The sequence below is a fragment of the Bufo bufo genome, chromosome 4, assembly GCF_905171765.1.
Source record: "Bufo bufo chromosome 4, aBufBuf1.1, whole genome shotgun sequence".
Lineage (NCBI taxonomy): Eukaryota > Metazoa > Chordata > Amphibia > Anura > Bufonidae > Bufo > Bufo bufo.
In genome coordinates, this window is record NC_053392.1 from 365,062,105 (window position 1) to 365,075,710 (window position 13,606).

The 13,606-nt window shown below is 41.3% G+C and overlaps 1 protein-coding gene across 2 annotated transcripts in view; it reads left to right on the plus strand.

Moving 5' to 3' along the window:
- Nucleotides 1-13,606, plus strand: part of RSPO3 (R-spondin 3) — a 93,091-nt gene that overhangs the window by 41,413 nt on the left and 38,072 nt on the right. The window contains exons 2-4 of one of the 2 annotated variants that reach the window (XM_040429108.1): nucleotides 1,265-1,456; nucleotides 6,416-6,562; nucleotides 11,424-11,613. In XM_040429108.1, the coding sequence (XP_040285042.1) occupies nucleotides 1,265-1,456; nucleotides 6,416-6,562; nucleotides 11,424-11,613 (529 nt within the window). The remainder of the gene's footprint in view (nucleotides 1-1,264; nucleotides 1,457-6,415; nucleotides 6,563-11,423; nucleotides 11,614-13,606) is intronic. The other variant, XM_040429109.1, reaches the window with a different exon arrangement.

Here is a 13,606-nt window from a genome sequence, read left to right on the forward strand (position 1 = left end):
CAGTGTCATCGTATGATAGAGCCTCCATTCTCACTCAATTTCAGTATCTGATTATGCTAAATTCTCAGGCAATCCTTTTACAAACTGTTATCTTTCTGGTGTCATCAATCATTTCTGCATGGAATATGTGGAGAATTTGAATGATTCACAGTGACAATTTTATCACAGTTTTCTTTTTCACTCTAATGAGGCATAGAGAAGGTTTTTTGGAACTACCCGATCGCAATTTGCTTGTAACCACAAGCTTTCTCTTGTGAATGTGAACTTGTTAGTAGTTAACATTCCTTAGATCACATTCCTTTATATATTTTGAATTTTGGGATACATATAAGATAGATAGATAGATAGATGGATAGAATGTATACATTTACATGCTTGTTTTGAGTACTGTAATATCTTAACCCAGGTAACAATAGACTGAAAATTTGAAGGCTCTACGAGTACAGCTTGTGGATCAAAATGTGATGCTACAACGTGGTCTTTTTGGCTGCCTGCATGGACCTGTTTGGCTCAACACTGGTGGAGATTTATTAAAGGGGTTATCTGAGTGCGGTGGCGCCCTGAAACAGCTGTCCGGTGGGGATGCTGGGACTTGGACCCCCGCTGATGTGATAATGATGACCTATCCTGAGGATAAATCATCATTATCTTGTCCAGGATAACCCCTTTAAGCTTTTTACACCACATAAGTTGTGTTAAAATGTTGCAGGGTAAGGATTAGCGGGAGGGGTTGGAGCCTCCACAGCCCACTGGATTTACAATAATTTACACAATAAACTGATGTAAATAATAGTTCATGCAAGGGGCTGGCGTAGATTTCAGTTTCGGGCACACGGAGGGTTGGAGATGTATCTAATTTATTGGGCGGCATCTGCCTCTTATAAATTAGGCACATCTCACTCTGGCGCACAGGAGATCAAGACTGGCATAGGAAATGCCACTCTTGATAAATGTCCCTCTATGTCTCTATGGTTCCATTTAATACTACTATAGACATTCATCTATCACAGTATGGCATGCAATAGAACATACATCATATGAATCCTTGAGGTACATTATTGGCTCATACTTTTATGGGCAATTTATTACAAATCTCTACAATACAGATCCATAGTATGGTCTTACCTATAGCATAAAGTTATCATTTTATCAAATTATTATCTGAGAATTATATTTTTCCTTCTTTATTGTGACAAATAATATTCACACAAGTAAAAGGCTACTAAAATTATTACCTTATTTTCATCTCTTCTATTCTCTTCAGTGCATCCCAATGTCAGCCAGAATTGCCAAGGTGGATGTGCCACATGTTCTGATTATAATGGCTGCATGACATGTAAGCCAAGAATGTTTTTTGCTCTAGTAAGGAATGGTATGAAGCAAGTTGGAGTTTGTCTTCCCTCATGTCCAACCGGCTACTATGGGATACGTTCTCCAGGAATTAGTGAGTGTAAAAGTAAGTAAAATGCTAACAATTCCATTTTTCAGTTCAATAATATAGCATGTGTATGTATTATTACTATTACACCTCAACAGGGTTGACAACCTAAAATCACAGACATATACTCTGCTCCCTTATAGAGACTACATGCCCAGTTCCACCCCTAAAACACCCCAACATAATACCGTTAAATAAAGACCCCAAAATTAAAGGGACTGTCTAGGAGTCTATCCTATACATTCTAGACTTTCCCTTCAGAGGACTTATACCTAAAACTATTACTATAGTCTCATACCTACAGGGGAACTATACATATACACATTAAAAGAGCTCTATATAGAACTACAGGCGACCTATACACAAGCACAGAGATCTAACGGAAGCCCCTAAACATACAAGTGCCTGTAGACACATAAAAGGGACCTACCAACAAAGAGGGCCTTAAAAATGGACATAAAACTACAGTGACATGTCTGTAGAGGTCATGCACTCAAAACTGTATATGGGACAGAAACGAGACCTCTATCGACATTCATAAGAAACAAACATGTCATATACAGTACATGCACACAGATGTTCTATACACACAAAGACCCCCTATAATACAAGAGATTTACAGCAATCCTCCTCCCAACACACGTAGCTCTATGGCAGGGGTTCTCAACTCCAGTCCTCAGGACCCACCTACCGGTCAGGATTTGAGAATATCCCACAGAATGAATACCTGTGGTAAGTCCTGATACATGGACACTAATTATATCACCTGCTCAATAGTTAGGAAATCCTGAAAACATGACTGGTAGGTGGGTCCCGAAGACCGTAGTTGAGAAACCCTGCTCTATGGGATCCTAAAGGTGCACACATGTTCCTTATCCACGCATAGAGGTATATTGTACTGTAAGAGTCTGGACACAAAGTAGAGTTTACACTGTGCATCATGTCATATCAGTGCAAAAAATCACAGTGCTGCACACACCCATTTTTTGCAGACTGTCTGTGAACTCATGAATGGTGGGCAACCATGTACCTCAATCCGCTATTAGCAAGCAACCATATAAACCTGCTATTAACTATTTGCAAATGTGTAACAAATCATTCCTATTCTAATGACTTAAAGAGGTGCACACCTTATGCAAATTCATGTAAACATATATGACGTTAAATTTCACTGTAAAATACCTTGTGTTTCGTATTTATTTTACTTCTTTATCACAAGACAAATAAATTCAAGTTTTGTTTTAAGAAAAACTTTTTAGCATTTTGATGATCCTTTTCTAAGTCAGTTTTGCCCCATGTGTTAGTCTATAATTTGTACCTATCGAACTCCCCACCTCCAAGTATTGAGCACATCTATATCCTATTTGTTTTCTGCCCTGTATACACCTTTGATAAGCAAAATAAATGTAACCTTAATGTGCCACCTATCAGTCTGTTACCCATAGGATGCAAACACTATGCCAATGTACACTGCTCAAAAAAATAAAGGGAACACAAAAATAACACATCCTAGATCTGAGTTAATTAAATATTCTTCTGAAATACTTTGTTCTTTGGATAGTTGAATGTGCTGACAACAAAATCACACAAAAATAAAAAAAATGGAAATCAAATTTTTCAACCCATGGAGGTCTGGATTTGGAGTCACACTCAAAATTAAAGTGGAAAAACACACTACAGGCTGATCCAACTTTGATGTAATGTCCTTAAAACAAGTCAAAATGAGGCTCAGTAGTGTGTGTGGCCTCCACGTGCCTGTATGACCTCCCTACAACGCCTGTGCATGCTCCTGATGAGGTGGTGGACGGTCTCCTGAGGGATCTCCTCCCAGACCTGGACTAAAGCATCTGCCAACTCCTGGACAGTCTGTGGTGCAACGTTACGTTGGTGAATAGAGCGAGACATGATGTCCCAGATGTGCTCAATTGGATTCAGGTCTGGGGAACGGGCGGGCCAGTCCATAGCATCAATGCCTTCGTCTTGCAGGAACTGCTGACACACTCCAGCCACATGAGGTCTAGCATTGTCTTGCATTAGGAGGAACCCAGGGCCAACCGCACCAGCATATGGTCTCACAAGGGGTCTGAGGATTTCATCTCAGTACCTAATGGCAGTCAGGCTACCACTGGCGAGCACATGGAGGGCTGTGCGGCCCTCCAAAGAAATGCCACCCCACACCATTACTGACCCAATGCCAAACCGGTCATGCTGGAGGATGTTGCAGGCAGCAGAAAGTTCTCCACGGCATCTCCAGACTCTGTCACGTCTGTCACATGTGCTCAGTGTGAACCTGCTTTCATCTGTGAAGAGCACAGGGCGCCAGTGGTGAATTTGCCAATCTTGGTGTTCTCTGGCAAATGCCAAACGTCCTGCACGGTGTTGGGCTGTAAGCACAACCCCCACCTCTGGACGTCGGGCCCTCATATCACCCTCATGGAGTCTGTTTCAGACCGTTTGAGAAGACACATGCACATTTGTGGCCTGCTGGAGGTCATTTTGCAGGGCTCTGGCAATGCTCCTCCTGTTCCTCCTTGCACAAAGGCGGAGGTAGCGGTCCTGCTGCTGGGTTGCTGCCCTCCTACGGCCTCCTCCACGTCTCCTGATGTACTGGTCTGTCTCCTGGTAGCGCCTCCATGCTCTGGACACTACGCTGACAGACACAGCAAACCTTCTTGCCACAGCTCGCATTGATGTGCCATCCTAGATAAGCTGCACTACCTGAGCCACTTGTGTGGGTTGTAGACTCCGTCTCATGCTACCACTAGAGTGAAAGCACCGTCAGCATTCAAAAGTGACCAAAACATCAGCCAGGAAGCATAGGAACTGAGAAGTGGTTTGTGGTCAACACCTGCAGAACTACTCCTTTATTGGGGGTGTCTTGCTAATTGCCTATAATTTCCACCTGTTGTCTATCCCATTTGCACAGCAGCATGTGAAATTGATTGTCACTCAGTGTTGCTTCCTAAGTGGACAGTTTGATTTCACAGAAGTGTGATTGACTTGGAGTTACATTGCGTTGTTTAAGTGTTCCCTTTATTTTTTTGAGCAGTGTAGTTAAATGAACAGCTAATGTGTCGTTACTATATAGCTATAGGACGTAAGTTGTGAAAACCAAACAAGCCTCTTCTGCGGGCGCTGCCAAGGATCACATCAACATAGGGTGTATGGTTCCAATAGCTTTATTGTCTACGCGTTTCAGGGGTAGATAACCCCCTTCCTCAAGACAGTTATCCCCCCCTGAAATGCGTAGACAATAAAGCTATTGGAACCATACACCCTATATTGATGTGATCCTTGGCAGCATCCGCAGAAGAGGTTTGTCTGGTTTTCACAACTTACGCCTGATTTCAACTTCAGCACCCGCTCTTTGGGTGCAGGTAGGAACCCAGGCTGCAGCCAAGCCCCCAAATGCTGGTCGGGATATATACTAGCAGGAGCCTGTAAAGCTGTTGTGACTTCATCACAACAGGATCTGGTAAGCGAACTACAAATTTATATACAATATTGTTTCCAGCAACACCACACATGAGGTGCTGTCCTTTCTCTCTCTTTTTTCTCTCTCTCTTTACTATATATGAAGTGAAAAGTAGATGAGCAGCACACAATTTTTCAATAGGTGCAATTCCTTGAAGAGGGCCACGGACTTGGTCCTAATTGGATATGTGTAGAAAAAGAATCCAAGGCAGCACACAAATCTCCGTAAAAAGCAAAAGGGTATTTTATTCACCCATATGTGGATAGCAACGTTTCAGCTCTCTCTATGGAGCCTTTGTCAAGCCATAATGTTTAGTGTAAAATCAGGTGCTTATAAAGCATGCAAATTTACAACAATCTAGTTACATAATTACAATCCAATTAATACATATAGAAAAATTCAAGTGAATCTCAATTATACATAGTGAAAATGTATACAATGTAGTCAGACACTACAATTTATACAGAACAGTGTCACAAGTGATAGTTAAAATCAACCGTACAAATAGTTATGGTGCATACATGTGGTTAATTAGTCATCACTTACAGGTGCCCATACTTGTGTTGATTAAAGAAATGTATAAAACATAATCATTTACTTGTGGATATCCCATGTACATCAGAAGATCGCAGGACTCACTCGGCGTCCGGAACTCGGCACTACGCATGCGCGGGATGAGTTTCATCCCGCAAGGTTATCAAAGTGAGCAGAGACCAGCGGCCCACAACCAAAATGGCCGCGCGGCAACACAAGCGGACTGGGCATGCTCATTCCCCAAAGTGGGCGGGTATCGGGCAGCAGGCACGTCAATCATGTGAACAATCACATGACACTCACACTTGGCAACGGACCTGTCATAATTTGTTTACTCAGTTACACAGCCGTACCTATAGATATAGGTATTGAAATGATTCTGGAGACTCTTCGAACCTTAGGCAGACATTTTTGTGGACTTCCTGTCAGGAGTGCCATTGAGGAACACTACAGTGAACCTCTCCACCGCCCAAAATGAAATCCACTGGGCACCAATAGACACATTTCAACTGCACAGTAAAACTGCACAGTAAAAAGAGATAAGATAGATTTAGACTGGTCATACACGTAAGAGTTAAATCAGCTTAACTCGCAAATGTAGAAGGGACTGGCAGACTATCATATGTGTATTTAGGTGTGCGTTGAATTTCAAAGCTTGATCCTTTTCCTCTCAAAGTGTCTGGAGGCTGCTTTTCTCTTTCTTCCCATTATAAGGGTTTTCCCATGACTAATGTAAAAAATGAAAATCAGACATCATATAGTACATGACAGTCTCTTTCTAACAAAGTTGTTCATGGGACAACCCCTTCAAGAACACATACACATTTGGTCGAGCATTTGGCCAAAATATTGAAAGTATTAGACCACCTAAAGTCCATGTAGGACATTTGGACCATTGCTTCTTACCTTGAACAAAGCATATGCTCCGTACATAACTAAGGGTTGACTGGTCTTTTCTGTGCTTTCAGGATGTAAAGCTGACTGTGAAACATGCTTCCACAAAAGCTTCTGCACAAAATGTAAAGGTGGATTTTATTTGCACAGTGGGAAGTGCCTTGACACATGCCCAGATGGGTTTGAAAACAATAACCACAGTATGGAATGCAATACTATTGGTAAGTAGTATCAACAATTTAATTTACAACTATCTGCCCTTAATAAAGTATAGTCAGCTCTTCTGGTTTACCACAAATCTATGGCCTCTTTCACACGAGCGTAATGGATTAGGTCCGGATGCGTTCTGGGTGCATTCAGGGAAACTCACACCATTTTGCAAGCAAGTTCAGGCCTCATGCACACGACAGTTGTTTTTTGCAACCGCAAATTGTGCGTCGGCTAAAAAAAAACGGATGCGGCATCCGTTTTTTTGGGAGGATCCGTTTTTTTCCACAGATCCCTTGTAATAAATGCCTATCCTTGTCCGCAAATGTGAAAAAAGTAGGACATGCACTATTTTTTTTGCTGAAGGGAAACACGGACAACGGACGCGGAACATAAACGGATGAACTATCAGCATTTTTTTTCTGACCCATTGAAATGAATGGGTCCCCATCCTATCTGCAAAAAAACCGAACGGAGGCCGATAAAAACAACTGTCGTGTGCATGAGGCCTTAGTCAGTTTTGTCTGCGATTGCGTTCAGTTGTTCAGTTTTTTCCGCGTGGTTGCAATGCGTTTTGATGCGTTTTTCGCGTATGTGATAAAAAAACTGAAGGTTTACAAACAACATCTCCTAGCAACCATCAGTGAAAAACGCACTGTATCCGCACCTGCTTCCAGATTTAATGTGTTTTTCACTGAAGCCCCATTCACTTCTATGGGGTCAGGGCTGCGTAAAAACACAGAATATATAACATGCTGCGTTTTTCACGCAACGCAGAACTGATGTGTGAAAAATCACGTCACACATAGCACCCGCACTGAATCCTGACCCATTAATTTCAATGGGTCTGCGTACATGAGCATTTTTTTCACGCATCAGTTTACGCATCAGTTGGAAAAATAAAAAGGAGGGTGTTCGAAAAACAATGGACCTTGGTTAATATGGTAAAGATGTCAAGGTAGAAGCTCAGGAGTTAATGAGAGATACAATTTTTAAAAGGATATATACTGGAATAATAATATAATATATATAAATAATAATAATTATTATTATTATTATTATTATTATTATTATTATTATTATTATTGCTAGTAGTAGTAGTAAAGTTGCTAAAAACATTATTAGAAAAGATTATAATTCTCTATAAATCGAACTTCACAGTGATTTTTCTATGTGTACTGCAATATCTTGGCATCTCATATGTAGTATCTGATCCTCTATATTCAATATAAGACAGAAAAAATGTTAAAACGCTGAAATTTCACACTCTGAAGATGCAAAGAAAGGCCTAGAGGCCTATACGTGCTAACTGGAGTTATGCCCAACTTGCCCAGGTAAGGCCCCCTCACATAGACCCGACAATCCGCTTCAGTTCCCCTCCAGTGTGAAGCAGAAAACTATGGAGGGGATCTGAAGCTAGAACTGATCCCACAGTTTTCTAAGGGATCATTCTTATACATCTGGCGCATCAATTGTGATGTCAAATAGCGCTTGGCAGAAAAACGCTGCATGCTCAGTTTTTCTGTCCGGCATTATCAGTGGATAGATGCCGGGTCTGTGCACTGGAGTGCTGTGCACATATATCAGTTGTGTCGAGCTCCCGACCTAAAATAGCTGGCTGGACTCAACTGATGTATGTGAAGGGGGCCTTAGAGCTTGTATTATCAATATATACAGATCCCTCATTTTTGTATATAGACTTCATTCTTCTCTCATTTCTTCCTATATATTTTGGGTCCTTCTTTGCATTAAGGATCCTCCATATAAAATCATAAGAATATGAGGCTATTTCTGGCAGCCCTATTGCAGCTTCCTACAGAATGGAGCAATAATTGGGGCATGTGCATGAGGCTGATCCCTAAGCTTAATGTAATCATTACTGTATGCGGCAAAATATTTCAGCTGTAGGCTTTTTCACATTCTCTTTGTGATGAGGTGTGTTATTGTTACTGATTATGACACCAAATATTTCACGTGCACTCGATTCTGTCTGACGCAGGAAAGCATTCGTTTGCAGGTAGTACTTGCTATCTTCGCTGAATCATTTGATATGATTAATGTATGCATACTCAGTTTGAACATAGTTCCCCACACGTTCCTTTGACTCAACACACGTGTAAAGTAAATGAGTCATGTAATCTAGGGTTTGAGATGTTTTTATGCATAAGCTTATTTTCTTTTCTCTGCTTTGGCTCATTTTCAGTATAACTTCAAGACTGGTTAAATTATGCAGCGTATTCCTTCTCTAATAACATAGCCTCTGCTGATAATTTAGCGGTATTGTCTTTTAGGATCTACTGTTAAACCACATTCTGCCCTTTACCTAGAATACATTATGTATCATATAATTAGCAAAAATATAATACGGACCACCCATAATCTGTCTAAATTAATATAACAATCTTCTTAGAAAAAATGAAAATTTGTTACATTGGTTACAGTAAATTTATTGGGTGTATTTGCATTTGTGTTTTTATGGCCTCCTGCACACGACCATTTTTTCCCCCCGTTTACTGGCCGTTTTTTGCGTTCCGTAAACGGAACCATTCATTTCAATGGTTCCGCAAAAAAAACTGAATGTACTCCGTATGCATTCCGTTTCCGTATTTTCGTTTTTCCGTTCCGTTTTAACATAGAACATGTCCTATTATTGCCCGCAAATCACGTTCCGTGGCTCGATTCAAGTCAATGGGTCCGCAAAAAAACGGAACACATACGGAAATGCATCCGTATGTCTTCCGTTTCCGTTCCGTTTTTTGCAGAACCATCTATTAAAAATGTTATGCCCAGCCCAATTTTATCTATGTAATTACTGTATACTGTATATGCCATATGGAAAAACGGAACAGAAACGGAAACACAACGGAAACAAAAAACGGAACAACGGATCCGTGAAAAACGGACCGCAAAACACTGAAAAAGCCATACGGTCGTGTGCAGTAGGCCTATCAGTGATTCTTTCCAGTTGGATTTAACAAAATCTGTCTGTTACTTTAGAATAAACAATACAAAGTTCGTCTGACCAAGGATATGTCTTTGCATCTAGGTCTGGTTTAAAGGGGATGTGCAGTGCTAGGATACTGATGACCTGTCCTCAGGAGAGGTCATCAATATCAGATTGGCGGAGGTCTGACTCCCAGCACCCCTGCCGATCAGCTGTTTGAAGAGACAGCGGCACTCGTGGGAATGCTGCTTCCACTTCAAAATGTTCTGCTCATCGTCCCCTTTGTGGAGGCTGCGCATGTAATTGCAACTTCTCGTCCCATTCAATTAAAGTGATGATAATGTCTGTAAATCGCAGAGGACTATGTCAGCAGTATGTAAGTGGGTAAAATAAATAAATTACACTGCACCTTGCAGCAAAGGAGATGGCGCACAGGTAAGGCTACTTTCAAACTCGCGTTTGGTGCGGATCCGTCATGGATCTGCACAGACGGATCCGTTCAGATAATACAAACGTCTGCATCCGTTCAGAACGGATCCGTTTGTATTGTCTTTAACATAGCCAAGACGGATCCGTCTTGAACACCAGTGAAAGTCAATGGAGGAAGGATCCGTTTTCGATTATTTATTTATTTTATGCACTTACAGTATATAGCACTACTATTTTCCACAGCGCTTTACAGACATTAGCATTCAACTGTCCCCAATAGGGCTCACAATCTAGGTACCCTATCAGTATCTTTGGAGTGTGGGAGGAAACCGGAGCACCCGGAGGAAACGTACACAAACATGGGGGGAACATACAAACTAACAAGTTGTAAGAAAGAGGGATGCCGAATCTCTGTGCAGATGTTGTCCTTGGTCAGATTCTGCTAACCACTGAGCCACTATTGTGCCAGATTGTGTCAATGAAAACATCCATCCCCATTGACTTACATTGTGTGTCAGAACGGATCAGTTTGGCTCAGTTTCGTCAGGCGGACACCAAAATGCTGCAGGCAGTGTTCTGGTGTCCGCCTCCAGAGCAGAATGGAGACTGATCGGAGGCAAACTGATGCATTCTGAGAGGATCCTCATCCATTTAGAATGCATTGGGGCAAAACTGATCCGTTTTGGACCTCTTGTGAGAGCCCTGAACGGATCTCACAAATGGAAAGCCAAAACGCCAGTGTGAAAGTAGCCTAATTTTGAAGCGAAAGCATGAGCACTGCTACCTCTTCAAACAGCTGATCGGCAGGGCTACCGGGAATCAGACCTCCGCTGATCTGATGTTGATTACCTATCCTGAGGATAAGTCATCTATATTGTAGCACTGCACAACCCCTTTAAGGAATCACTACGCTGAGCCTATTAACATAAGGACATAAACCATTTTACTAATGGGTCCAATTATATCCACTAAACAGCCCTTCAAGTGCAAAACAGGGGGCTGAAAAAAGGGCAATATCTGGTTCAGGAGTCACAGTAGGTACATGATAACTTCACTTCCAATCAGCCACAATGACAGATCATGGATACACCATCTGATTGCAAGTTAATATGGGAAAACTGTTTAGTGGATGTAAAAAAAAACTTATAACAGAGCAACAATACTGGTCCGACAGATACCACTGTGTTTGATGGATCCTATTGACTTATATTCTTATAACTTCTTGTTGTGTTGTAGTGTCCATTGTTTTAATGGAATAATAGAACTTCATACAGTAGTGTTCCTACTATCTTAGAGCCTCCAACACAAATGAAGAGTTTGTAGAGCTTTATTTCACTAGGTCTGTTATAGTGACATGGATTAATCATACATAGTCCTCCATGTTTACCATCACACTATCTTCACTATCTTACCAGGCTAAAACCCATTGGGTTAGCTAAATTCATCATGTCTGTCAACTGGAATTGTTAATCTGATATCTCATCTATAATTTGTTTTTATAGTTCATTGTGCAGTCAGTGAATGGAGTCTTTGGGGTCCATGTACAAAGAGGGGGAAGACTTGTGGCTTCAAACGGGGCAATGAAACCAGAACTCGTGAGATTCTACATCACCCGTCTCCACGTGGTATCCCTTGCCCACAAACATCTGAGACAAGAAAATGCATAGTGCAAAAACAGAAATGCTCAGAAAGGTAAGTTTCTTTAACTTAAAAAGTTTTTTTAAAGTTTCCAGTATATCTTACAAATGTGGTCACAGTATTCCTATGATAAATGCACACAGCAGAATGATGTGCACCGACTATGCAGCACACAGAGTCCCTGTAGCTCCATTGAACAGTGTTCCTCTGTACCATGCTTTGTTCATTATTGTATGTCAGGGATAATCTCCCCCAAGAGCAATCCACAATTTTTTTTCCTCTGTATATCTCTATATTTGTACATTAAAGGGGTTGTTTGACTTCAGCAAATGGCATTTATCATGTAGACAAAGTTAATACAAGGCACTTACTAATGTATTATTATCATCCATATTACTTTCTTTGCTGGCTGGATTTATGTTTCTATCACATTATACACTTCTCATTTCCATGATGATGACCACCCAGTGGTGGTCGTCCTTGTACACTATAGGAAAAAGCGCAGGCCTTCTGGCAGCCACGCTTATGGTTGCACTTTTTTCTATAGTGTGCAAGCACGACCTCTGCTGCTGGATTGCAGGGTGGTCATATCCCCTGGAAATAAGCAATGTGATGTAAAGATGAATCTTATATTAACTTTCTCTACATGAGAAATGCCATTTGCTGAAGTCAGACAACTGCTTTAAGGCCCTAGGCCCAGCTGATGAATCAGAGCTAGCCATGTACATGAGGCCTAATAATGTAAAGTATTGTGTTTGAAACTTTTTTGTAATTTATCATAGGATAAAACAGACTCCCGAAATCTCTAAAAATGATAAAAATCTTAACTAAATACTATGAAGTAGATTTATCAAACTGATGAAAAGACAAACTTGAGGAGATACACATAGCAATTAATCAAATTGCTTTGTCGTTTTTCAAAAAATCCCCTGAAAAATGGAATCTAGGATCTGATTAGTTGTGATTATTATTATTTCCTTTTAAGCACCATTAACTCTGGGGCATTGTTCATGCAAAAATGGGTATACTTACACAGCGGCGAATTTTACCACCATGCAAACCAAGCAAATGCTTTGGGTCCCAGGGATTACAGGGCCCACTGCTGTCCAAAATTGGTTGGCTGAAAAAAAAACTAAAAAAACTAAAGGAAAGAACATACCACCTGTGTACATGGTTCAGCTGTTTAGGGGCCCAGGAGGGAAAAGAACCCTTCGTAACTGAGGACAAGTAGCAGAAATGCCCAGACTGCACTACTACGCTTAGAGTGAGGCTTTATAGGCAGATGTGGAGGAGCTTAGTGGGTTTATGAGAGTGGAGCTAAGTGGTGATATGGGGTGGAGCTTACAGTACAATGGAGCAAAGCTTTCGGCGAGAGGGGAGCCCCCAAACATAAGATCACTTGGGGTGCAGAAATTCCAAATCTGCCCCTGTATATACATAATAAAACATAAACAGGCATGAACTAACTTTGTCATAAAATAGTACAGAGGGGGAGAGGACCTTGCCTATGAGGGCATACAATCTACAAGGGAAGAGAAAAGGAGACAGTAGGTAAGGGTAAAAGCTGCTCATCTGGCTTTATGGGGGGGGGGGGGGCAGCATGCTTATAGCAGGTAGAAGACTTTCCTGGGGAGTAGTGTTTTCAAGTTTCTGGGGTAGTCTGATATGCTGGGGTAGTGAGTTCCAGAGTATGGGGGATGAAAATGAGAAATCCTGTAGACAATTATGTGAGGAGCAAGGGGAGAACATAGGATGTGGTCTTGTAAGAATTATGATTGCCAACCACTTCAGTTTCTTTTAATCCCCCCATGTTTTCTAGTCCATATACAAGTTTATTTATTTTATGCACTTATATAGCGCTACTATATTCCGCAGCGCTTTACAGACATTAACATCAAGCTGTCCCCAATAGGGCTCACAATCTAAGGTCCCTATCAGTATGTCTCTGGAGTGTGGGAGGAAACCAGAACACCCAGAGGAAACCCACACAAACACGGGGAGAACATATAAACTTACAAGTTGTAAGAAAGAGGGATGCCGAATCTCT